This window comes from Nilaparvata lugens, chromosome 1, assembly GCF_014356525.2.
Source record: "Nilaparvata lugens isolate BPH chromosome 1, ASM1435652v1, whole genome shotgun sequence".
Taxonomy (NCBI): Eukaryota; Metazoa; Arthropoda; class Insecta; order Hemiptera; family Delphacidae; genus Nilaparvata; species Nilaparvata lugens.
The window spans coordinates 59384079-59411636 of record NC_052504.1 but is presented as its reverse complement, the minus strand read 5'-3'; the positions used below and the strand labels follow the sequence as shown (position 1 = coordinate 59411636).

Sequence of the window (27558 nt, the reverse complement as noted above, 5' to 3'; positions counted from 1 at the left end):
TTGTTAATTAACCGGAAAAATTGATCGCAATAAATTAACCCTTTCCACTACCAAGCGGGGTAATTGGACTACCCCAACCCACATTTTCCCCATTTTTTTGTAGATAATGTTGTTGTATTTCATTGAAACCTTGAGTACTTGTTAAAAACATATCACTTTAGTTGTTTTTTCTCATAAAATCATTTCATTCCTCTTATTTTTTCAATCATTAGCAGATTTATCCTTGGGGTAACTCTATTACCCCGCTTGGTATTCCATGTCATGCAATTTTTTGGTATATTCCATCCATTATCGGAATGCATAAGATATAAATTTAATGTCCAATTATCATTTTTTCGCCAAACCTGATTCATAATGATCACTTGAAATCTAAATTTGAAAAAATTGCTTCTCTATAGCCATAATTTAATTATTTTACAACATTTCCCCTACATCTATTTGATAGAATGCTCAATTTTTTGTCCTGTCAGTTTTGATTGAAAACATATTTTTCAACAAAAGAAATTCATTTTTAATTATATTAAAAGCTTTTGTAATGCATTTCATAGATGAATTAATGGAAAAAATATAGAATAAAGATATAAAACAGAAATCTTGTTGGGGTGACCCAGTTACCCCAGTTGGTATTCCGTGTATGTGAAGAAGGTTGGTAGTCCAAGGGTTAAAAACTAATCGATCTTTGTGGAACAGGAATGAATCCGTAAAGCTAACGCTGATTTGTTAATCGGCGTTAATGTCCATATTTAACAGGCGTACGTGCAACTGGCCTATAGTTTTGAAACTTCGTTTTCCTGATGCAATGTTTAGGCCTACATGTGGCATGCATTATTAATTACTAGCCGTCAGGCTCGCTTCACTCGCCATATGCATCTAGCCAGGGGGCTCCGCCCTCTGGACCACCGACTGGATTGTCCAAAAAGGAGATCATCGGGCCTGGTATCGGGCATGCAGCTCGCCTGCATGTAGACCTGGGCGGAAACTCTGTACCGAATTTGAACGTATTATGTCAATTTGATCTTGAAAAACACCTGTTACTATATCGGCGTATCATTGGCGAACAACATTCTTCTACATCAGCTAAATCTGTGTACTGAATTTTTTTTAATATATTCCATCAATTATTGAAAAAGGTGAGGAAACGCAGAAAAGCTGAGAAAACGCTAATTTTGGGCGTATCTTTGGCGTTATTTCAAATTACTTCTAACACAACATTATTGCACCCCAGCTGAGCTTCTGTATTAGATTTGAACATTTTCTGTTTATTTGCTCTCGATAAAGCTGAGAAAACGCTAAATTTGGAAATTTTCCAGATCTGTTCTTATTGAGCCTCTAAAGGGCCAACTGACACACACCTACCAAATTTGAAATGCTATGTCATATTTTTATCATATGTTAGGACGATCCAGTCGGGGGTCCAGACTAAACGTCTGGCTAAACGGATATGGCGAGCGAAGCGAGCCTGACGGCTAGTAATATAATATTCCCAGGAATAGCTCTGATTGAAGTAGCAGTACCCAATCAATTTTTCCGCGATAAATCAGGACCTCCTAAATATGTATTTAGGAGGTACTGGATAAATTGATATTTAGGAGGTCCTGGATAAATGCATTTCAATCTTCAACTTGGTGCCAACCTAACAAAGTCAACTCAACTTAATGCCAACCTGACAAAATTTTTTATTTAGTTACTAGAACAACTGTTTCGAAGAGGTACTCTTTCTAGATTATAGTTCTATATTAACATATGGTATGGACATTTCAATTATAATTTTAAGATATTGGAATAAGAAGAATATACATGCTAAAAGACTGAAAGACAAACTTTAAACCCTTAAAAACCACCCTTAGAGTTATAATATCGCCAAAAGATTTCTTAGTGTGCCTCTAAAGGGCCAACTGAATATACCTACCAAATTTGAACGTTTTTGGTCCGGTAGATTTTTAGTTCTGCAAGTGAGTGAGTGAGTGAGTGAGTGAGTCAGTCAGTGAGTGCCATTCCGCTTTTATATATATAGATTCAGCTAGAACAGCTTTTTGAGACAAAGTGCCAAATAAACGTCTACAGTTTCATCAATGCTGTATCGGAAATATGAAAACGCATGCATTTAATATGTCTATGAATAAAGGTGTTGATATTTACATAAATAAATTATCCTCTTCCATTTTTATTTAATTGAAATTTTAAAATTATTCGAGCCCTGATAGAATGACTGACTCACTATATGTTTGTGTGTACAGTCAGTCGAAAATTTTAATATTGGAATGAGGGGTATTTTGGCAAGCTGAGCAGAAAAATAAGGTCATATGCACCTTTTTGTTATATCTTCAAATGAAAAATGAGTTTTGTGGGTTGTCAAAACTCCCTCTGAAAGGGAAACTATTCAACTTATACTATTTTTTAGTAAAATAACATTGATCATCCATCCATCTATCATCTTCTATACTATAATAAAGGAAAGAACTGGATTATACACGTATACAGGTGTAAAGTATACGAAAATTATGTTTGAAGTATCATCACCTCCGAACTACTGGACTGATTAACTTGAATTTTGCATATAGATTCTTGCTTAACCAAGGATGGTTATAAACCTATTTTGAATTCATCAAGATTTGATAACATCAAGTTTCCAATTATTTTTCATGCTTTCAGTCGTAAGGAAGCAGCAGAACATTTCTCTTAAAAGGGAAATTAGAAGATAGGTATGATTGGGGATCCATTTCGAATGATAAAAACAGGTTTTCCATCGCACCCAATTTTTTTCCGCCATTTTGAATCCAACTTCTTTTTTTAATTGAAAGGTGATCATATGATACATGATTCCGATACAGGTTTTTCAGAGAAAAGGTATGGTGAAAACCGCACATCGATATCTCAAACCTTTCAAAATTTATTCTCATTAATTTCAGGTGGATGATATATCCATCTATCTTTTATCTTCTATACTATACGGTAATAAAATAAATAACTGGCTTAAACACGTATACACGTGTAGAAGATAGGAAAATTATGTTTGACGCATCATCACGTCTGAACTACTGGACTGATTTACTTGAAATGCTGCTTATACATTCTTAATCAACCTAGGATTCTTATAAGCCTATTTTCAATTCTTCTAGATTTCATTACGTCAAGTTTTAAAATATACCCTTGCGAAGCACGGGTTACCTGCTAGTTGCTTTTATGCCTTTTCTGACGTTATTTCATGCACTTATACAGTATTTTTACATTTCAACTTCCTTCCCCACATTCAGTTCAGATGTATAGTGCCTCACTTTTTGTAGAATCACACTTAGACCAATTAATTTTTATTATTTATCCAGAAAATGAAACTTTCCCAGTTGAACTGAGTATAAAGAATACAAGAATGATCTTAACAGAATATATCTACAACATAATTATACATTATTATTATTATTATTATTATTATATTATTATTATTATTATTATATTATTATTATTATTAACATAATTATTAGATGATTTGAAGAATGATGGTGGAACAGACAAACGGTGGAAGCACGTATATGGGATATGATTCGAACATCAACAACATTCGATCAATATAAATAACATAACATTAACATCATGAGTTATCATGAAATCCTAACATGTTTTCCTTTAATTCCAACCCAACCAATAAAATCCTCAAGTTCAATACATTCATTTTTTTCAATAAAGTTCATGAGTTCTGTTGTAGAACTTGAGCCACACTACAAGCACAAAATAAGAGTTACCCATAAGTAGTTTTTCTACTCCGTGCTACGAGCATCGAGAACAGGTTTAAAAATATATTACAAGCGAGGCTTGACATAATATATAGCGAGGTTTGATATATATCAAACAAATTGGAAACTTTCAAGTCTCTCTTATAAGATAATTTAATTTGATTCCATCTTTTACGATGAACACAATCTTCCCGGTACTTTGTTCTGGTTTGATATTATGAAGCAATATTGAACACAATGTTACTTACTCATCGATTGGACTTCGAATAGGACTTGAGGATAAATTCAGAACTCTGACTCTAAATTGGGTTGCGATTCGGAGAATTTCTTTCATTCAACAAAACAAGCTCTTCTCGTTTCCTAATTGCACAAAGAAGAGAAGCTTCAAATCCAATTGTCATCTGAAAAAAAGACGAAAATAATTTAGAGTTACAGAAGCGCTCATGACAAACGAACTGCTTCGTTAGCTTCGAAACTCCAAAGATGGAATGAGCCAGTCCTCGTGATAAATGACTGACTATTTACGCCAGCAGAATGTGTCTTAAAATGTGCCAGCAGAATGTGTCATAAATGTTAAATATGTCGATTGAGTGTTAGTCCAGATTTTGCACAAAAGTCAGATCAGACATAATCACAAATGCTCAGCCTCCAAGTGGCAGGTGTTTTATTTTGATAAGTCAGTAATATATCATGCATCTCAGTTCAATTTGAATTTGTGATAATGATTATTATCGACTGATAATGTAGCTAGAATTCTTGAAGGATGGCTTCTAACAGAACGTTGATTAGAATTATCATAAATAATTAGAATAACTACTGTATTCGCACAGAATCTGTGAAAGTCATCCTTCTATTACTTTGTGAAGGTGACTTAATCATGGTATACTTGTTGCAATTTGAGCTAATGATAAACTCTCAATATCATAAATATCGAGATTTCAAATACATCACAATGTCAGGAACATTTTTCTAACTTATATTGAATTTCAAAAGAAGAGAGTCTGATGAGCATTGTAGTATATCAGACCTGATACTAATGAATCACTCTTTTTGTGTTTTTCTTGCTGAATGTAACAAGCGTTTAGAGTAATTCGATAAAATAATTGGACATGATGGAAGAGCATTTCAGGAATTGATTCGCAGTTCCGCAATTGACAAGTGAAACGAGGGGATCAGCTAATGATTGGATGTCAATCCCATCATCATTAGCTCCAATTTTTCCCGTAACTCCAATAAGGGTCCTTATAAGACTAACAGGTCACTCCATAAAACTATATAGACAAACTACTCGATAGGTATGTAAATTAAAGAACCCTTCAACAATATATGCTCTCAATATTCATCTAATCTAGGATATCAGTATAATATCACTAAGATATCATAATACTGTCACTATTGGTATAGTACGTCGATATTGTTATAGTTCTAATAGCCTGTAAAGCCTGTTTGTTATCTGTTGATACACACATATAATATATTTTTTCGCCCCACTTGGATGTAATGAGCTGGTTTTCGTGCGTCATATAGAGGCCGAAAATGATTGTTTTCTGACCAGGCCGGTAAAATTTTTACGGCCCTAGGGCTGTAAAATAACCTTGAAGTCAACTGATTCTGATTTGATGTGAACGTGTTCACAAAATAGTTTATGAAACGGAATCAGTTTATGCTTCTAGAATTGAATAAAGTATTCTACAATAAGATAGCCTACTATCATTCTATTTGGATGAATGGAATACAAATAAGATATATTATAAATTATTCAAATTTGATTTTCAGAGTAGGATAGGACTTCTAGCCTCAACTTCCGATAACAAGCATTGTTGACATCCAGATTGTCCAAATTTCAAGTGCGCTAAAACAGCTGATCGAAAAATTTTCATTATTATTATTCAAGAATAAAAACATTCATAATAATATAATCTTATTGCCATTTGAAAGAATAAAAAAGTATAAACTCAACCTCCCACATTAGAACATAATTGAACATAATCTTTTAGGTTATTTAGACAAATTAAAATCTACCCAAACTTGGCTCAAGTACTGCGTTTACCACTGAACCTGGTGGATAATTTTGGAACTAGGTACTTAAAACTACTGAAAACAATCTATTTTTTCTGACATGTTATTCATTATCAAAATTTGGAAACAGAATAGTTTGGGCCATGCCTGTTGTTCTTTCCCGATCATATTTATATGATATGTAATTGTATTACATATGTAATTGTAATTGTATTTTTCACTGAAAATGAAAAAAAAATACTTGGAAAATTTCCTGATATTCAGATCACCTCAGATTTGCTAGAGCTATGACCTCCCAGTTTTGCTTTCGGAAGTGCCAATAAACAATTATTCTCATAAATAAATAAATAAATATATATATATATATATATATAATATATATATATATATTAATTGAACCAGGAGACACAAGATATAAATAGATTGAAAACACTTATAAACTTACATAAGAAAAGGGGGAAAATTTTCGGAGACTGAGTCTCCTTCCTCAACCGAGCAGACTCAGTTGAGAGTTGAGAGAGTTAGAGTCTGCTCGGTTGCGGAAGGAGACTAAGTCTCCGAAAATTTTCCCCCATTTCTAATGTAAGTTTTTAAGTGTTTTCAATGTATTTATATCTTGTGTCTCCTGGTTCAATTAATATATATATATATATATATTTATTTATTTATCTTGTTTCTCCTGTTCCAATTTATATTACAAACATTAAAGTATATATATATATATATATATTATATATATATATATATATATATATATATATATATATAGCACATAACAGAAGACACTTTGAAGTTTGCAATAAAAATATTAACAGGATACACACGACACGGATAAATTAAAAGCACTTGAAAACTTACATTTAAATGAGAATGATGACAAAGTCAAGTCAAGTCAAGTCTGTTGACTTCCTGGTTGATTGACAAAGGGGGCCCAGCTCCCCGAAAATTCTCATTTAAATGTAAGTTTTTAAGTGTTTTCAAGCTATCCATGTCGTGTGTATCCTTTTTATATTTTTATATCATATATCCCCTCCCCACCAATCTGTCAACCACCCTGGGACGTGACGACATCGAGTTTCATATACACTAAAGACCCCCTATAACAATAATCCGAAGTCAAATTCTCTGCTTCTCACATGTAAGCTCAATGTAAGCCAGCGCCTGGACTATATTTCAAACGCAGATCGCAGCTGAGCCATTCAGTGCTGAGCAAAGCACAACAACTGATCAGTTTAAAATCAGTACCTTGATTTCATAGATTATAGCCATCTTTCAAGACGAACTCTTGAATTCGGAAGAAATCAAATCAAAATAATTGTAAAATATTATTCAAAAAGAGTTTATCGAGGTTATTTTTCCGATAAATTTGGGCATTTGGCGGAAGTAATGCTCAAGTGAATTCGTAACCCCTTCATTAGAAGAAGCTTCAAGCTCTCTATAAATTTAGACATAGGAGAAACATAAATTTAAGCTATGACATGGGTTAGTCCCACTCCTCTATCCTTTAAGGCTGTTCAGTACACTTTTTTATTTAAATTGGATAATCTTTTTCAATATAATTGTTGAGATCATTATAAGAGTGAGAAAAAGTGGCAACTGAAATTTTTAAGTGGTCTAATAAGCGAGTTATGGGTTGTTGAAGTGCTAAACTCAGTTTTCTATATAGATCATGAACGGTTTCGAATTTTCCATGAGTTTTCTTTAATACATTCAATATATATCATTGGCTTTGTTAGAACAAAGCGATTTATGCCAAAATAGGAAGAGGAAGAAGAAGAAGAAGAAGAAGAAGAAGAAGAAGAAGAAGAAGAAGAAAAAGAAGAAGAAGAATCATAAATGAGGATGTTGTGCTTGCAGTCGATAGTGATTGTGGAGATTTCAATAGATTCACACATTTCCAGCAGTTTATGATCGACCTTCGGAGTTGTGAATATGTCGAGAATGGTTGCATATTCTCTGGCAAGTCTCCAGCCAGTATAGCGCCAAAATGTGCACTTTTTATTATGGCTCATTCTATCTCTAAAGATATGTGAAGTACTGGGAGTAATCCACATTGCAGTTGCGAGACAATATATAATATCATAAATAATTTTATGTACTATAACAATAAATCGGGGCTTACGATTTGGGGGGGGGGGGAAACAATCATGAATATGATGATACCTTAGATGACTGACTATTTCTTCGTTGCTTGCTACTTTGATGTCTTCCTCTGTAATATCTTTCATCTCAAATACTGATAACAGAGTAGATAAGAATAGTATAACGAGGTCCACGGTGAGAATGGCTATTCCATAAGTATGAAATGAGTTAACTATTTTTAATATTCGAAAATATTGTTTATTCCAACAAACATTGTTCAATCTTGTTAACTTCTTCTTATTATTATTGTGCCTGTCCACTACGAACGTGGACGATCTTTACTTTATTTTCAGCAATACGAAATATTTCTATGGAGCTCTACCACACCAGGATCGGATGTTGTTTAGCCAAGAAATTCTTCTTCTGCCTGGGCCCCTCTTTCTAAGGGCCTTGGAGAATCATCCGTAATAGAACATATTATCTCATGTCGTTTCTCATTACATGTCACAGATACTGGATCCTTTCGCATTCAATGGTGGTCATTATCTCAATGTCTTTCCTCATTTTCCCAAGAACTTCAATGTTTGCTATGTAATCAGCCCATAATATTCTCAGAATCCTTCTGTATGCCCACATCTCGAATGAAACAAGTCGAGTAGGAACCATTCAGAGTCTAGGACTCAGCACCATGAATAGTACTGACAACACATAACACCTAATTAATTTCCTAAATTCAACCCAGTGTATTTTAACTGTTTGATTTATAAGTTCGACTCCTCCCTGCACACGGACAAATCATCCACGCACGAAGCATATCCAGCATATCATTATTATGGTATACTATTATTTTGTAAATATGTTTTCGCCCCACTTGGATGTAATAAGCTGGTTTTCGTGCGTCATATGGAGGCCAAAAGTGATTGTTTTCTGACCAGGCCGGTAAAATTTTTACGGCCCTAGGGCTGTAAAATAACCTTGAAGTCAGCTGATTCTGATTTGATGTGAACGTGTTTACAAAATGGTTTATGAAACGGAATCAGTTTATGCTTCTAGAATTGAATGAAGTAGTACCGGGTGATTACAAATGGAATAGACAGTTTGAATAGCTTGTAGAGAATTTATTATTTAAAAGTTTAGATCATTACTTACATGATTACATAGAAGAATTCTTGAAGTTTTTATTGAAAATTTACAGATGTTCAATGTGTGCACCATTTGCAACACGACAGATATCAACACGGTAGTCAAATTCTGACCACACACGACTAAGCATCTCACGGTTAACTGTAGCAAGAGCATTTGTGATTCGTTGTTTAAGATCATCGATAGCAACAGGAAGCGGTGGTACGAAAACTCTGTCTTTTACATAGCCCCACAAGAAAAAGTTGCAGGGCGTTAGGTCCGGACTACGAGGTGACCACGGCTGAAACACAACGTTTTCCTCACTTGCACGGCCGATCCATCGTCTAGGAAGATGTTCATCCAAATACCCTCTGACGTCTGAGTACCAGTGAGGCGGAGCTCCATCTTGTACAAAAATGAAGTTACAACTATCTTCATGGAGTTGAGGCATTAACCATTCGGTTAACATGTCCAGATAAATTCTTCCGGTTACTGATGGTTCTTGGAAGAAGAAAGGCCCGTAAACCTTTTCACAAGATAAAGCGCAAAACACGTTCACTTTAGGAGAATCGCGTATATGCTGTACAGTCTCTCTTGGGTTTTCTGTTCCCCATACTCGTACATTATGTCTGTTAACTTTTGCACTAATGTGAAAAGTGCATTCATCACTGAAAATTAGGTGATTAAACAATGTGTCATCATTTTCAAGACAATGTTGCATCTCTTGACAAAAATTTTTACGTACAACTTTATCATTGTCATTTAAACTTTGTACTAACTGCAATTTATAAGGTGTCATTTTCAAACGTTTCCGCAGAATTTTCCACACAGTAGGTTGAGGAATTTGCAATTCTAAACTCGCTGATCTAGTCGATTTTCCTGGACTTCGTACAAAAACATCACGAACACTATCAATTTTTTCTTCTGTAACAGAAGGTCTTTCAGTACTCTTCTTCTTACACACACATCCACTGCTTTCAAAACGTTCATACCAGTCATAAATTGATTGCCTTGTTGGTGGTGGTTTACCGTATTTTGTTCTGAAATGACGCTGCACAACAGTAACAGAGTTTGTTTTGGCTAATTCAAGAACACAATAAGCTTTCTCCACTTGAGTAGCGGCCATATTGCTAAACTAAACTGGCTGTTGTAACACGGAGCAGCCAACAATAGCCAGCAACAGTTCTACCAACATAAACTTTAAGAAATTCCCTACAAACCTATATCACTTACTATGTTGAAATACATCAGTTTAATTTTGTACAGGCTATTGAAGTTGTCTATTTCATTTGTAATCACACGGTATTTTGCAATAAGATACTATCATTCTATTTGGATAAATGAAATACAAATGAAATATTATAAGCTTTTCAAATTCAATTTTCAGAGTATAATGGAATCTAACCTCAAACCTGCATTTAATCGTTTATCAAGAAACCTGGTGGATAATTTTGGAACTACTTGGGCAATATCCATGGTGCTGAACGTTTTTACAAATAGTTTATGTAACAGAATCAGTTTATGCTTCTAGAATTGAATAAAGTATTCTGCAGTAATATACTGTCATTTTATTTGGATGAATGAAATACAGATAAGATATAAATATTATAAACTATTCAAATTCGATTTTCAGAGTAGGATAGAACTTGTAACCTAAACTTCCGAAATCGATGACAACAAGCATTGTTGACGTTGACATTCAGATTGGCCAAATTTCAAGTCTGCTAAAACAGCTGATCAAAAACTTTTCATTATTTGTGTTTATCATTCAATAATTAAAACATTAATAATAATATCATCTTATTGTCATTTGAAAGAATAAAAAAGTATAAACTCAACCTCCCACATAATTGAACATAATCTTTTAGGCTATTTAGGCAAATCAGAACAAAAAATAAAAATACTTGGACAATTTCCTGATATTCAGATAACCTCAGATTTGCTAGAGCTATGACCTTCCAGTTTTGCTTTCGGAAGTGCCTAATAAACAATTATTCTCATATAAGTATATTGTTTTATTTTTCTGTGTGGCAAAAAATAGCGTTCGCACCATGGGCAAAAATTTGTTTCCGTCTCTCAATCTTTTCTAGTCCTCGGCCTACGGCCTCAGACCCGATTTCGAGCCGGTAAAGTCTCATTTTCGGCCCTAGGTGCGAAATATACTATTTTTTGATGGATAAATTTGAATTTTAAACCTGAGCATTTTTTTTTGGTTTCTAGGGAAAAATTCTTGCTCTTAAAAATGAAGCCCATTCTATTAAAAGCTGATCTAGCCTTTCCTATTCTTAATTTTATTTCCTCATCAGTAATATCTCATTCTTCATTTATGAGGCTATTGACGATTCTCATTCATGGTCGATGTAATGATTATTTTCCAAGTAGGTCTACACAGACAAGTGCATCCACTCATTTCCCCAGGTGTGAACAGCAATCACTATGGCTTGCTTGATTCTAGCTGTGAAGCATTTTTTGCAGAGCGAAACGAATAAAAATTCTAAAAGAGATAATTGTGTCAGAGTTTTTTGTTTGAAAGACCACTTTTATACTCTACTCTGATTGAGAGCACATCCAAAGCTCACATCAAACAATGGCTGCTTATATAACAGCTTTTATTCTCCTGCAGAATTATGTAGGAACTTTGCATTTCCCATGACATTGAGAAGATGAAAAATATAATCATCCTCCCAATCGAGTAGAAAGTAGAGGAGATTATTCTTGTTATCATTATCATTGATGATATATCACTAAAATTTGGTAGAGGCCTTTATGAAAATAAATAATGAGAGGTGCCAGGTGACTTATACCAGTGAGTGAATAAGCAGATAACAGTTAGTGACGTTTGCTTATTGGTTCCCTCAACCACTAAAAACTATCATGATCTCTTAATGATTTGGCCTTTTTCTATCTTCAATCTTTATTAAAAAATTGTTCTCTCTTTATTCAAGAAATAAATAAATAATCAAATACATCCCAAAAAGCAAATAAAATATTGTTTTTTAATTTCTTATATGTGTTCCCTATAGGCTACCCTGGGTGGGGACACTTGAATATATACAATAAAATATCAATATAGAAAAATTGAATATTATATCATGAAGAACATAATAATTGAATTTGATATTATATTGAAATAAATCAATATATGTCAATTTATAATCATTCTTGCACACATACACACACACACACACACACACACACACACACACACACACACACACACACACACACACACACACACACATACAAAAAACTTAAAATATTATGTATGGAGTGGTTGCTGTTTTTTCATATTTAGTTCAATTAAATTCATAGTTAACGTTCCGTTTTTTCAAAGTGCTGATGTAATTATTATACCATAAGTGAATACGCGTTTTTAAAGACAGAGACAGTGACTGTAATTTAATACTGTCTTACTGTTTACGCATACCGGACGGGATTTGTGAGTTCAATGATATTTAATTGTTGCAGTATTCATGTCGTGTAAATTATACTAAATTTAGACCTTTGTTAATTTAGTAAAAAAATCATTCGCGTTGTCTAGTTGTAATATGATTTTTTTTTTTATTTCTTCTCTAAATAACTGACGTGACGTTATTTTCCTTGTTACTGGAAGTGAATTGAATATTTTTATAGCTATGTATTTGAAGTGTCGTCTGGAATGTTCTAATCTCAGTTCTGTGAAATTAATGTTCTATGAATTCCTAAGGTTTATTCTTTCTTTCATCTGTTGGATATCAAAATGATTATTCTCAGCTAAATCCAGCATTGCTTTGAATAGAAAAGAATGTCTCACTGGTAATATTTATAGTTCTCTGAAGAGCATCATTGAACTATATTGTTTAGGTTTATTAAAAATTATCTTTAATGTATGTTTCTGACCAGTAATCACAGGTATAATATGAACATTGTATTCACTCCCATAGCGTATTATTCCATAATTTATTCTAGAACCAATAATTGCATGGTATAATTGTAACAATACTTCTTTTGGACATAACTGTCTGAGGTAATAGAACTTCCTTATGTATACAAATAACTCATTTTTTATCTTCTGTACATGATCTGACCAAGTGAGCCTACTATCCAATATGAGGTCCAGATACTTAACTGTACGTGCTTGTTTTATTGTTTCATAGTTACACAATATATTACTCGCCTGTTGCGCACAATCTAATTTATGGAAGTAAATACTAGCCAACTTCTGATTCGTGTTTTGAGGATTAAATTGTATTATATTAGATTTGTCTGTGTTAATAGTTAATTTATTTCCGCAAAACCACCACCTAAGGTGCTTGAGATCCATTTCTAATTTATTTTTAAGTTCTTGATTTGTTATACAATCAATTAGTATTTCATTTTTCACATTTCGCTTGGAAGCATAATATGTTACATACAAAAAACATGAAATTTAGGAGATATTGCGACTAAGTTCGTGAGTTATAAAAAATGTTGGAAAAACACATAAATTCTACGACAAGAGCAGGGAAAATGGGAAGTTGTGATTCTAAAAAGGATTGTCCGACACTTTCATCCTCCCTCTTGACACTTTTTGTTCGGTTGCAACACAGTTTAACCCCTTGTTGGTTTTCTAAAAACCTTACGGCATTCTTCATTAACGTAAATCACATTTTCTTGTTCCTATGTTATACCATGAACAGGAATATTCGTTCTATTCAACCATTGGACCATATTCAGAAAGATTTGATGATGTGAAGAATTTTGGTAAATGTCTTCCTATTATCCATAGAATAATCATCGGGCTCAAGATCTAAAACTTTAATTGAAGTTTAAGAGGTGCTAATTAAAGCCAGTTACACACACTTCGATTTTTTGACGTACTATTTTTGCCGTCCATAAGATTTCTGGCCGATCAAACGGAAATTGACAAACATAATCTGTTTGACATCATCTGTTTAATCAAATAGAATTTATAAGGACGGCAACAATTCGTACTTCCAAGAATAGATTTTTTTGTAGCTAGCTTCAAAGAATGTACTACTCTCCGTACAAAATGAATCATTTTTGATTGATGTCATGATTGTACAAACAATTCAGAATTCTGATAGTGTATCAAGTCTTGTACAGAGATGATCAACATATCAACTTGATAGTGAAGTTTCGAGACTTTTAATCCGTCAAGCAAAAATTTCAGATTATTGAAATTCAGTTGATAGTAACAACTCCGTTGAATTTGTAATGATTCTCATTCCAGGTGAAATAGATGAGTGATTTTATAATTCAAAATTGATTGAATTGTTCATTCATATTATCAGTGTTGTTGTTTGATGAGTCAAAAGTCTTGAACTTTCACTATAATAAATTTATTCTCATAATGAGTTCTATTACACAAGTCCATTATCAGTCAATAAGAAATAATAAATGCGACTAATATTTCATATAACCACATATTGTGGGACGCAAATAGCACAAAGACTGAGCGTTTTTTTTATAGCTTCATTCAACAGAAGCATTCACTCTTTTATACTGCGGCTGTGTGCTACCTATTCCTTGTTACTGAAGTATGAAATCTGAGTTTTTCCATTTACAGGATAAGGATTATATAATTCTCGTTTCCTTCTCCTGTCAGATATCAGGAATAAGAGGGTCAGCCAGATGGTCAGCAAGTTTCAAAATACATGATGAATATTGTTTTTCCAGGTTGATTTGGAATTTGAAAAATGTACCCCGTACCTCTTGCACATTTTTTACCAGTGAGGACTAACTTCCCTATTCATGGAATTCAAAATTTTAATAATAATGTTATCAATCAAACTGGAGAATCAAACATAAATCTCAAACTCCAATCATTCCTGAATCAAGAATGATTCATTCGGGAAACTGGTATAAATTTGAATCAAACACTGACAAGGAAGTCATGTGCGAGTGAAATATTGAATATCAATTAAGTTCGCTGGAATTTAATGCGCAGCAGAGTGATTTTGGCCACTAGGGATGATTGTCTGGGATCAAGATGAGTGATGGACCGGGATAACACGAATTGTAATGGGCCAAGTTTTGTCTGCCAGATGTGACTGCTTTGCACAAGTAGCGAATGTGCGCTGTCATTAGTGAGTCAGCGGTGCTAAAGACCAGGTAATTAGGGATTATTCTGCTGCTTATGATACAGGCTTGCTATCGATAACAAGAGGTTGGCTTTTGCTTAGGATTTAGCAATTTGGGGATCATTTCCACTTCTATTACAAATTCAATGTGTATCAATCCATAGATTCATTACGTTTTATAAAGTGATTTTAATAGAATCTCTGTGCAATTGACTAGTAAATATAAACATACCTTATGCATTTATGCATGATCTCTTTGTTTTTTGTCTTTTCTCAATCAACATGATTCAGATTATAAGCGGCTTGCTCTTTTTATTACAATATTAAAGAGTGCTTGTGATTTTAATACACAACATTGTTTATATTTATAAAAAATATATATATTTCCTCATAGTTAAGTTATTCAGACGGATATAAGCAATTCTCTATTGTATTATAATAAATAGCTTATTATAAAAATGACGTCAAATTTGTAACAGGAATGAGATAAGACGACTCCAATAAAAAAACTATGATTCATTTTTTGCGGTAATAGGAAACTATCAAGATTAAAATCATGGGGTATGGAATGTGGTGGTTGAAAACTAAAATGAGAATCATTTCTTCAGATTGTGAATTCCCCAAGAAAAAATTATTGTGAAAAAATATCATAATATATAGCAAAATCGTAATAAAGTGACAGAAGTTATCCACTGAATGGAAATAATATGAAGAGTGGAGACCTATACTCTCATAATTGGATAATAAAAATTGTCTGGCTGTTTGCTCTGGTTGGAACCATATAACACAGTTAATGGACTTGAACCTTTGAATAAAGTATGTGGTAATGGCACACATTATAAATGACGCACTCTCGAAGCTTAGAGTTTCATAATCCTATTAGTCAATAGCTCGAAAGGCTGTCTACCTCATTTTGTGATAGAAATGCGCTGTAGTCTGTGGAGAATTACTAGTAAGAACACTACAGCTGAAGTTCACTTACGCTCCTAATGATTCTGAGAGTGCAATCTAGAGCACTATACTCCAAGCTCATACATCACGAGCATTGTTCCATGGAGTACCCTCTCATTTGATGATCCTAATAATGAGTGAGAGAGACTATAATGATTATTGTTATCAACGTATTCGTGATATTCCTTCACTCTTTTTGTATCTGTGCTATAATTCCTAGTAGTTGCATAATTGGGAGCGATTCATGAATGTTGTATTCATAATTGATGTGGCATTGTTTTTAGATGGAAATGAACCCTCACACTAGAAGTTTCATCAATGCATGACTTATGTCTTATGAAAAGTGAAAAATGATGGATGGAAGTTTTTGGAGTAGCTCAATTCTACATTCACCAAGTGATATAACGTCATATGAGGCATACACATTCCAATAATATCAAACCACTGTTTCATTCAAGTTTCTTAATTTATTGAAATGTGCTTTTCATGTATGATTTGACTCATATGAAAGAGACAATGAGTTGACTCGTATGAGCAAGCGTCAATAATCAGACATTATAATTCAAAATATCTCTCCAAATTTTACAGAATTTATCACGAGCCACTCCAAAATTAAGCTTTACACTGATTAGCGTGAGAAGTAGATACTCAGAATTGTTAGCCGTCAGAGAGAACAATAATTTTTGGGAATAATTAAACTCACAAAAAACATAGACTTCATTCTAATCCTTGACTTCTCAACTGTGAGGTAATGAGGTAATCCGGTCATCAAAGTGAGCATTTTTGACATAATCAGGGTTTAGTCTTCATCAGTGTTCATCTAAAATGATATGTAAAACTCACGATCAAAAATTTATCTCTAGTGAGGAACAACCAAAGTGTTTTTTCTTCTTTTTATCAGTCTTGAAAGCAAAGTTCTTGAAAGATTCTTTAAGCGCTTGAGAGGAACGAATAAGTCTGTCAATAAGTGGAAAAGCTTCACAAATAAAACTCCAGAGCCTCTTAATTTTCTAAGAAGACGACTCTGCTTGCTTTTAGGGAACTTGGAGTGTTGACATTCCAGGAATTCCATTTTGAGGAGAGCATTGCTGTTCAATTTTAACAGTTTCAATGCGCAGAATATCAAAACGAGTGGTAAAATGACAGTCTATTAGTGTTGTGAACACATTTTGTTTTGTAGAATGAGAGGACTGTATCCAAATTATTATTGTATTTAATGAAAATACTTGCCAAGCTGGAATTAAAAGAAATATTTACTGTGAGCAAAGCTATGGAAGTTCTCAAATTAGTATAGATAATAGACTCACCAGTCGTAATTTTTATATGTGCCAGATTATCAATTATAAGGTATTGGAATCGAAATACAGGATGGAATATAGAAATGAGAAGGATAAATACCTTTGGGAAAGGAAATACCTTCCTGATACTCTGATACTGTGGCCTGGTGATGATTACAAGCTGCTTGGCAATATTAATTTCACTGCTCCTTGCTTCTCCCAAATATTCACGACATTCATTATTCACGACAGAGGTCATATGAAGTGTTACATGAGGACTTAGAATTTAATAAAATATGATATATTATTATAAAGAATGTTCATTTGCAATCCAGGTCCGATAATTATCGATTTTCTATGTTTCAGGAAGCAATCTACAAGACGACATCACAATGGAATCACAAGGTATGCTGAACTCAATATTTCTTTCGATTCTTGTTGTGCTATTAGGAAAATCTGTAGAAAGATTTTATGCACTCAACTTCTAAAGATAATAGCTAATTTTCATCTGAGTAGGCTTTATGAGAATGATGTGAATGGGAATATATTGAAGTACCAATAGTATTAATAATAAACAATGCCTCCATTTACTGTTGCTAGTACAGCAACGTCGATTTATCAATGGGAGATTCTGTTGAATATTACAAGGAAAATTCTGCATGATGGTAAAACTTAACCGAGTTCATGTTCAAACTATTTTCTCAAGTAATTTGTTGAGGATAAGGATGAATGATTTATTCATTATTTCATATATTAAGTTATTTATTTCAAAAACGATAATAAACTCTGGTAACTCTTCAATGCAGTTTCAAGAAATACATATTCTCCAAGATTGGAGAAAACTCAATTTAGATTCCTTACTGGCATTTCATGATCTTTGCTATATACATACTGAGCATACATGTACCTGGTAATAGTGCACTTTGGATTTTCTATACCTATGTTCAAATATACATTACGATCAACATAACATACATGTACAAATAATTCTGTTGCCGTTTTGAACAAGCAGATATAGCAGGCTTATTGCAACGGCTGACTTCTACAGTAAAATAGCCGTATGCTCAATGATTGTTTGCTTTTTTCAAGTTCAATAGTGTGGATGCGAACATTTCTGAAATAGGGTTGGATTTCAACGAGCTATCATATTATTATTGTTTGCGAGAACTGTACAACTGAAATGGGAAATCGACCTGATACTGCAACACTGAGAGCTCTTGTCGTTGTCACTGTGCACCGGTGTTCCTAATATATCCCGTAGTCTTCGAGTGCCATGTTTGAATGACACGTGTAACAAGCTGGATTCGAGCTTGATGGGTTCCACATTGTATCCAATTCAAGTACCTCGAGCGAAAACGACATTCGCAGGAATAAAAGCTTGCAGAATAGCGTTGTCTTTCCATCCACCATTTGTGGAAGATGACAGTGGTGATACTACTTTTATATGAGGCGTGGGATACATTAGGTTGGTGACATGTCGCTCTCATCTGGGATAATTCTTTTAAAACTCTGATCAACTGAGGCACTAATTTCTCTAGAAGTGGTGTTTATCGTAAAAATTATGATAGAAACATTTTTCTTCTTCATAGAATTTTTGAATGATTTCAAGCAGATCCACAAATCATACCCATATCGTTTCATGCAGCTCGTGATTTCATTTAGAAATTCAAAAGATCCATATACCCTGAATTGATTGATTGGGCAACTTTCTACGGGAGAGTATCATGAAGAATTGATTCATAATAATAGCCCCCTCAAGTATAATACCTAGTTTTGTCGAGGAAATGGATGTTCGAAGAGTAGTTTGTAATGCGGCAAATTTATAATGGCTGAGACCTTCTTCAAAGTTGAGTTCTTCTAACCGCGACCGTGAGCGTGAGCGTGAGCGGCAGCGTGAGCGGGAGAGGGAGTTTCACTGAACGGTGACTTTGTACGAGTTATAGCGGGTATAAAGTTTCCAGAGTGAAAAGTTCTACGTTTATCCTATCAAAGCCATCCGCTTCGGAAACCAATTTTTCGTTATTACTGTGCATGCACTCTCATGAACTGACTTCAAAAACTTATCTGTCCGTCTTTCTTCCACACGCCTGGAAAATTGCTTCAATGGATACATGAGTTTCTATATGGTTACACAATACAACTCCGTAGATATACGAGCTGCTGCTCACTCCATGAGTGAACAAATTCTCACTTTTTCCAAACTCGATTGCCGTCATTTTTATTGGATTCAACACTTGGTCGAAAAAATTTTGAGAACTTGCATTGAAATCCTTCATCATTTACGAAAAACTATGCGTCTTTGTCTTGATGTTTCCACTTGTCAGTCGACTGATTACAGTGTCAATCTTCTACAATAAAATTTTCGAAAAATACTTCACCCCTCACCCCTCACCACTCAACACTCAGATGGAGGAATTATTGCACTAAGAACGTTAATAATAGAAACTATAGACATAGATTAGATACATTTTTATAGCGGTAGGCCTATATCAGGAAAAATACATTATTGACTACATGGAATAGAAAAAACAATTAAATAATTGAATTATTCAATTGAACATCATTTAACTGAGATTATCTTCTCGATGTAGCATGATGTATGCAGATTATATTTCTTCAATTATTTTGGAGAATAAACAAGCTCCAATTAGAATACGTGATACTGAATATGAGAATATCATTTTATATTGTAAAAAATTCTATATTATCATACGTCCCTTCATTTTCCTCTTCAAACACCGCTATCAGAGACAAAATACCCATCCACTGCTCTCTGTTTGCGGTAAGTAGATGATGCAATGGAATTCAAAATGAAGGTGGGCGATTATAAGACACTGGTATATTTTCAATGCGGCTTCCATAAAACAGTTGCCACGTAGCAGAAACGCAATAGCGGTGGTCTGTAGACCGTGAAAACGAATTCTGGAGCAAAGCCGGCAATCCTGTCTTTTCCGCACTACAACCTTGTACAAAACCTCATTTTTTGAAAGCAGAAGCATGCGTTGTTCTGTATGAGAATGTAAGAGTTGCAATGAAAATATTCTATGTGCATTCTACTTTTAATGATACTATAAAATTTCAGCTACTATGAGAAGATAATATCGAGGTTTCATCATAATAACGTGATGCTAGAGCATAGCAAAAAGAAGTCAACACAAGAGATGGATTGTGAGGCAATATTGGAATATAAATTAGGATGAAATTCAGTTTGTAAGTTGGAATGATATGAACTACTTACGGTCTCTACTATCGTTCACTTATGGCAAATTTTCAATTATCCATCCCAAATAAAGCCAATCGATTACTCGTGATGAGTGGAGATTGGATCTTTATGAGTTGACTTGTGAGTGAAACATCATTCAACTTGAGCCTAATAATGGAGTCGATATAGAATAATAGAATAATAATAGTGACGACTTTTCAAACCATCATGAAACATACTGATACTCATGATATTGGAAGGCATCCATTAGAGGTTCAGCAAGCTAAGCAGCTTTGATGTATCAATTTATTATCAGAATGAACCTGAAAATGAGTGGTTCTAATATCTGTGTGTTCTTCTCAATTACATTACGTCTTTCAGTCTATAATCTGAGATGCTAATTACTGGAGGATTTGATCCCTCCAACCTTTCTCTCGTGATTTGGTGTTCCTTGTTTATTTGTACGAATATCCACCGTCAAATAAGATGCTCCGATAAAGACAGGTATAATGTCGACGGGTATACGAGCCTTCAGCCTGGGTGAGCAGCTCACTCACCAAAATGGCAGTAACATAATTACCGTGAATATCTCGCCAACGTTCGGGTGTACCTCGTTTGGTAGAACGCTCAAAAGGGGGAATGCAATTCGATCTCTTAATCATATCAAATAGCAAATTGCAAACCGCAGTCTACCGCTACAGGGCGAGCATCGAGTATTGCAATGTTGAGCAAATCGGTGATATACTATCGATCGGGTGGTGTAACGTGGTATAAGCTTACAAAATTGGCACTGTGCCTGAATTTTCTGCATGATGCAATATGAAACTAGCTGCATTATTGATCGTGAAGTGAACTCTTCCAAAACAGACAGATAATAGAGACAGGATATCTATTATCTAATTCTCGGAAAACTCAAATGAACAGTGATAGAGTTTTCCGTATTCTGAATGGTCCATAAAGTTGGTTTCCCAGAAGTAAATTCCAATTCATATCAAACGGGCCGTTGCAGATAGGTCATTGTATGAGTAATTCTCGAGATACTCTTCACAGTCCATTTTCAATATCTTCTGCATCGTCAACGTCATATGAGCCCTTGTTTCCACAACATCAATATCAAGTGGGCCACATTTGAAATTCATAGGAGGGAGAAGAGAAAGATGCTGGGCACTCAACAATGGTCTTCAAAGAGCCCACAGAATCGATATAGCACATTCGATTGAATCAGCTACATTTTACTCAACAGCTCCATAAGACAGACATTTTTATTCCGGAAAATGCTTCGAACATCTTTGTGTTGTATCCACACATGGATAATTTCACATTCGCAGTGGAGCAAATATATTCATGTTTATTGATTTGTAGGATCATTGATAAGGGGATAGAGTTTGAAATTATGAAAGTACAGTTGAATAAATTGGAATTTATAGGTCCGATTATTATTTTAACATTTCCCTTCAGAGTTTACGATAAGGTCAACTTGTAAAGTAGGCCTTTGATAAAGTAGAAGTCAGCTCTTCTTAATTTACACATTTCATATTTTTGTTGAGTTAGACTACCAATCACAATAATCATTGTACTAGTTTTTGACATCGTTATCAATTATTGAGCTTTTCAAAAATCATAATTTCATACTACTGAATACATTGATATGGAGAAAAACATCTCACTCTAGTGTTAAAAGTAGAAATTAGTAAAAAGTAACTATGATAACATAACAGCTATGATGACAAAAACATATAATCATTATATTATTGGAAATAGGAAAACAGGCTTATCGCCCATACCATCTAATAATAATAATAATATTTATTAGACCAATCAACATACATTGTACAAAATATTTCAGAAAAAAAACACTCTTAACTGGTGTAGCAAACACCGTCGCATGCACAATATACATTGTATATCAAAGTCTTAATGAAACCCCCAAGGTAATCCTGTGTGGGGCCCTTCTTCATACTTTTATTCACAATAGAAAAAAAAGAAATGAAATAAGTAAAAAATCAAATGAAAATATAGTCATACTGTGATATTACACATAAATTTAAAAACTAAAATTTTGAAAAAAAATTACTAGAGAGAAAGTATTGAACATAAAAAATATAAAATCATAAAGCAATTAAACAGGATTTTGTGCGGGCAGCACATTCTTGGTGATCATTAGTATTATTCAGTTAACAGAAAAAGCCATGTAAATTAAAGGTGCTATGACACAATAATTACACAAAATTACATATGGAATTCACATTTTCAAGCATATGATAACAATTGATACAAACATGTAAATATCGACCTTAGATTATGGAATACTCTTATAGAAATAATTGAATATCATCAATTTCAGCAATGATTTTTTTCTCATTCCCGAATTTTGAGTGAGAATTTTTAATCTTTTGGTTCCTCTTTCTTCTATCGGCTGAATCTTCTCCTTATATTGTAATATTATATTCATTCTTGCTCCTATGTTGGTTCGATTCAAATTTGCTTCTCCGCTAAACAACTTGTTTTTATAATCATCCTTTGAATTAACTAAATGACAATCTTCGAAATTGAGCTACATGTGCAATTGATAAAGTTACAAACATAACAATGATTTTGAGGGACTAATAGTAATATAAGGATGATATATATCTTCTACTTCACAGCATGTTACGATAACTATTGAAATTATTCAATGAATGACTCATGATCAGCTTCAACAAATAAATGAAAAATGTGACATCAAACAAAGAGAGAATTGGATCAGATGATACAGGAAAGGCATTTTATTGATTTATCGCAGCTACTCGAGTGAAGATTGTGGAACCGAAAGATTTGGAATGTGGAAAACAGTGTGAGGTTTGGAGGAGACAGCCTTCACTTATTGGAGCCTCAAGAGACTGACCGCCTTCCAGTCAGAGAGCGCTTTGTTTCTCACGTGCGCTCATCTAAAATTTATCTTGAATTGATGCTACAAGCTGCGAAAGTGCTTCTCTTTTTGTTAAAAGTGAACGTGCAATTCACTCGTAGAAACAAACTTCACTAACTCCGTTCCCAAGACACCAAAAGCACATTCATTGTTATTTTAGTACCCTGTAAGAGCAAACTCGAGGAGCCAACGTTGGTAAAAGATTAGTACTTCTCATTTCGAAGCGCTATATCACTTAGTCTATGTGATCTCCGGGGGATTTCTGGCAAGAAATATTGCTCGACGATTATACCCGACTACATTCCAGCCAACTGGTGTTAATTCCATACGTATAATTCAGCTTGATTCACGGAGGATGGATTGCCTGAGTCAAATTGTTCCAAAACTTGTAGCAATAGGCTTTGAATGTATACAAGATAGTACAGGTACCGAAATACAGTGATTTACTATAAGATTTCATTTGAAACGGTTTCAAATTATGTATCGGAATTCTTATTAGTGTTAGCGAAAAATTTCAATTAATTGACCGATTGAAGTGAGCTCTAAGATTTAAGTCGACGGTTTTGCATTTCTCTTTATGTTTATATTTTTATATTCATGTTCTGCATTTACGGTGAAACGCAGCAATAGATTTTCATGAAATTTGACAGGTATGTTCCTTCATGAATTTCGCGTCGACGTATATATAAGGTTTTTTGAAATTTTGCATTTTAAGAATAATACAAAAGGGAAAGGAGTCACCTTCTAACGCCAATATTACCGTAAAAATCAGACTATAGAATTATTCATCATAAAAAAATCAGCTGTCGAGTGTATTATTAATTGCATGCAATAACACATACAATTAATATCTCAATGTAACTTGGTAGAAAATCAGCTGTTGAGTGGACTATCAATTGCATGCGTCATTGCATGCAATTTTTATGCACTATCAATTGCAAGCAATGACGCATGCAATAATAACTAAACATAGTATTTTCTCTCCAGCTTTCTCTGCTTTCTACTCGGGCTGGCCTGTTGCCAGTAGCCTATGTCTAGCTTTTGAAGTTAGCATTTTTGATACACAAACCCCAACAGCCATTAGCCGTTTCCACACCGATATCTCACCGACACGACATACAGACAGGATTTATGCTGATGGAAAGTATGAGAGGAGGCTGTGAATTATAACTTAACGAGTTCTAATGTTCACAGAACTACTAGTTTACAATATGATATTATAATTTATTTCAATCATAATCCAAGATTTGGTTTTCTCTAAAACATTTGGAATGTGGGGAACACAAGCATAATTGAAGATTGGAAAGTCTTTCAAATGATTAAGACATACATTCTCACGCTTCGCTACTTTATTATTCACAGAGTATAGCTTCATTTCCATCCATTCAGTACATAATCAGTCTGCTGGATGTGATAAAGGGAAGAAAGAGGAGATGGCTGGGACATTGGATGAGAAGACGGCAATGCTTGTTGATGGATGCCATGGAGGGGACCATTCAGGGAAGAAGAGGAAGAAGGAGAAGAAGATACAAAATGTTGGACGACATCAAGGAGGGGATGAGCTACTATGCAACGAAGCGACTGGCAGAGAATAGAAGAGAGTGGAGGGCTGCTGCCATATAGAAGGACCTGCTTACGAGCAGTAAACTACAGACAGACAGTACATAATCTTTATGATTCCTATAATCCCATGAATTTATCAAATGCCACTAATAATATGTTATCATAAACGGTACCACCAACACACAAGTAAGAAAGCTTTCGGGTTTCACGCTTCGCAAAAAACATAAATTTACTGATGTTCAAGGAATAGCAAATTGGCTTCCAACAACATATGTGCCCACACAGGCTGAAATGGACTACTATCAGGGGTTATGAAACTCTAAAGCATCATTTACGCTTACGTGTAATTTTCTCCCTTCTATCTCTTTTTGATTTGCTGACGACTAATATGACTAAGGGAGTGCAATAATTCATCAGGACAATAAATGTAATGCCCACACACTGTGTGCTTCTAATACGGAAAATAACAGCGTTAAATTATTCTATGAAACTCTAGAATGATAAATGCTTTTCGTTACTTGAACTGCAGCTATTTTATGAATGACAGATTTGAAAATCATTTCATGGAACTTCAGCGATGATTTTCAATCAAAATGACATTTGAAGTAGGACCAACAATGTGAGGAAAATCAGCTACGGCTTTAATATGGGATAAAAAGTGGAATTCTGTCACTATACAAGAACAAAGCCTCTATTGAGAACGAACAATATGTTTCGAGAGGAGCAGGATTTTTCACAATGCCTGATTCATCAACAGCATGCTTGTGTTTTGCATCGCAGTCATTCATACTCACATTTTTGAAGTAGCCTTGATTAAAAAACAAAGCAATGGTCATTAATTAGGTAGCTGGAACAAATCTTTAGAACGTGCTGACTTTGGCACATTATTGAGCTTTGCGATGTTATCAATTGAGATAGAAATCATTGGACAAATCAGCATTTTGAATCGATGATTATCATCTATAAATATCATAGTAGCAAAAGCTACTCATTTCATAGGAGTAATATTCAGCATGTAAATAATGTTTTCAAAACTTGATAAATATATTCTTTGACTACATTTTGGATTTTTTGACACTGATAAAATGTTTAGAACCTTCACATGAAAAATTCAGACGTCACCATTGAAGTGATCACACAATAATAAAAGTCTCAACACAACCAAACTCAGAATGAGTATTAACTAAAATATGACTTAAAATTACATACCGTAACTCAAATTGGGAATGTTGTATAAATTGAGATAGGAATCTTTTTAGGCATTAGCCTGTTTCAGACATCGAGTATATGAGATTAATAAAACAGTCATTAATATGAGCAATAATCAAAAAGAACAGTATACGAAACACAAACCATCGATATTCTATTCAATACAATCATGATATCCTTTGGATCGAATTCCTTATAGATTTAACGTATAATCCTAAGTAGGTCTGCATACAGCCTGATGTTCTAGAAGAGGATGGATTGAAATAGAAATTTTCTCGCATGATGAATCGTAATTAAGAGTCTAGTGGAACGCTATATGCAATATTCAAGTACCGGACACATTGAGCAATGCAATTCCAGCGATACCATTATGGATGTGATCAATATGCACTTATGATCCGACTGAGCATGACATATTGGATGTCAGATATACGCAGTAGAACTACTGAGTCTTGAGAGAGACACCAATTCAACTTTGAATGGAAACGGGAAGTTGGGTACTAGTGACAAGTCATGGTCCTCTGAGTTGCGGGAGTTCAAGTTTTCCCTTTGGATTTCTGTGTGCTCTCTCCGGGTGGTTTCATCTGCAGAATAATCACGTGACCTATTTTCTGGCCTCAATCATTGTACACAGCGGGACACGGCTGCGTGCTTGGGACACCCAGTCTAAGTCTCACGGGACGAGGGGTCCGCTTATTGCCGGGGGGAGCCAAGTGCTATGAAAAAAGATCGAATAAGGTCACAAGTCTCAAGACGAGGTGTCAGAGCTGGTGTCCGTGGGTGGAGGATGGGGGGATTGTTGTGGCGAGAAGGGACCTTAATTCATAGTCTGCTCTTCGTCTTGTCATTCCTTTGGGATGTCTCGAGGCGTATAAACAAGCACGCTCCTCTCAGAGATGGAACGCTCCGAGCATATCTGCTAAAGATACTGCCTGTCACATCTTCATCCTTTTTGTATGTGCACATCAATATTAAAATGCGAATTAGAGCGACTCTCCACGTAATATTATCTCCTTGAGATGGAAGTACTTCTTTCCCCGTTCCCTTGAACTACTTACTTATTAAAAGGAGTTCATTATATAAACTACGCAGAAAAAGGTCTGATATTGAGATTGAATTTATGAACTTCCATGTTTAAATCTAACAGTTTGAGTGTTCGAGTTTCTGCTTCTCTGCAAATAGGAAAAAGCTCATAGAAGAAGATTAGCTTGAAACATCATGTTCAATTATCACTCAGGAAGTAGCAGCTGGTTAATAACTGAAGTGTAGTGGATTATTCGTAAATGACTAATAAACAGAGTTTACAGAGTACCTACGCATTGTTTGAGTTAGAAAGCAATTCCAAATATTTAGCAGAATCAAGAGACTCAAATTGTTCCTTGAACCATAAGGGACTTGAGTGGAATATTAATAATGCACACACGAACAATATTCT

General features: G+C 34.4%; 1 protein-coding gene across 2 annotated transcripts in view; it reads left to right on the top strand.

Moving 5' to 3' along the window:
* The window catches only part of LOC111051707, a 514958-nt gene that overhangs the window by 211571 nt on the left and 275829 nt on the right, over window positions 1-27558 (top strand). For both annotated transcript variants that reach the window (XM_039438213.1, XM_039438219.1), the window contains exon 2: window positions 17608-17646. In XM_039438213.1, the coding sequence (XP_039294147.1) occupies window positions 17634-17646 (13 nt within the window). In that variant the 5' untranslated portion in view covers window positions 17608-17633. The remainder of the gene's footprint in view (window positions 1-17607; window positions 17647-27558) is intronic.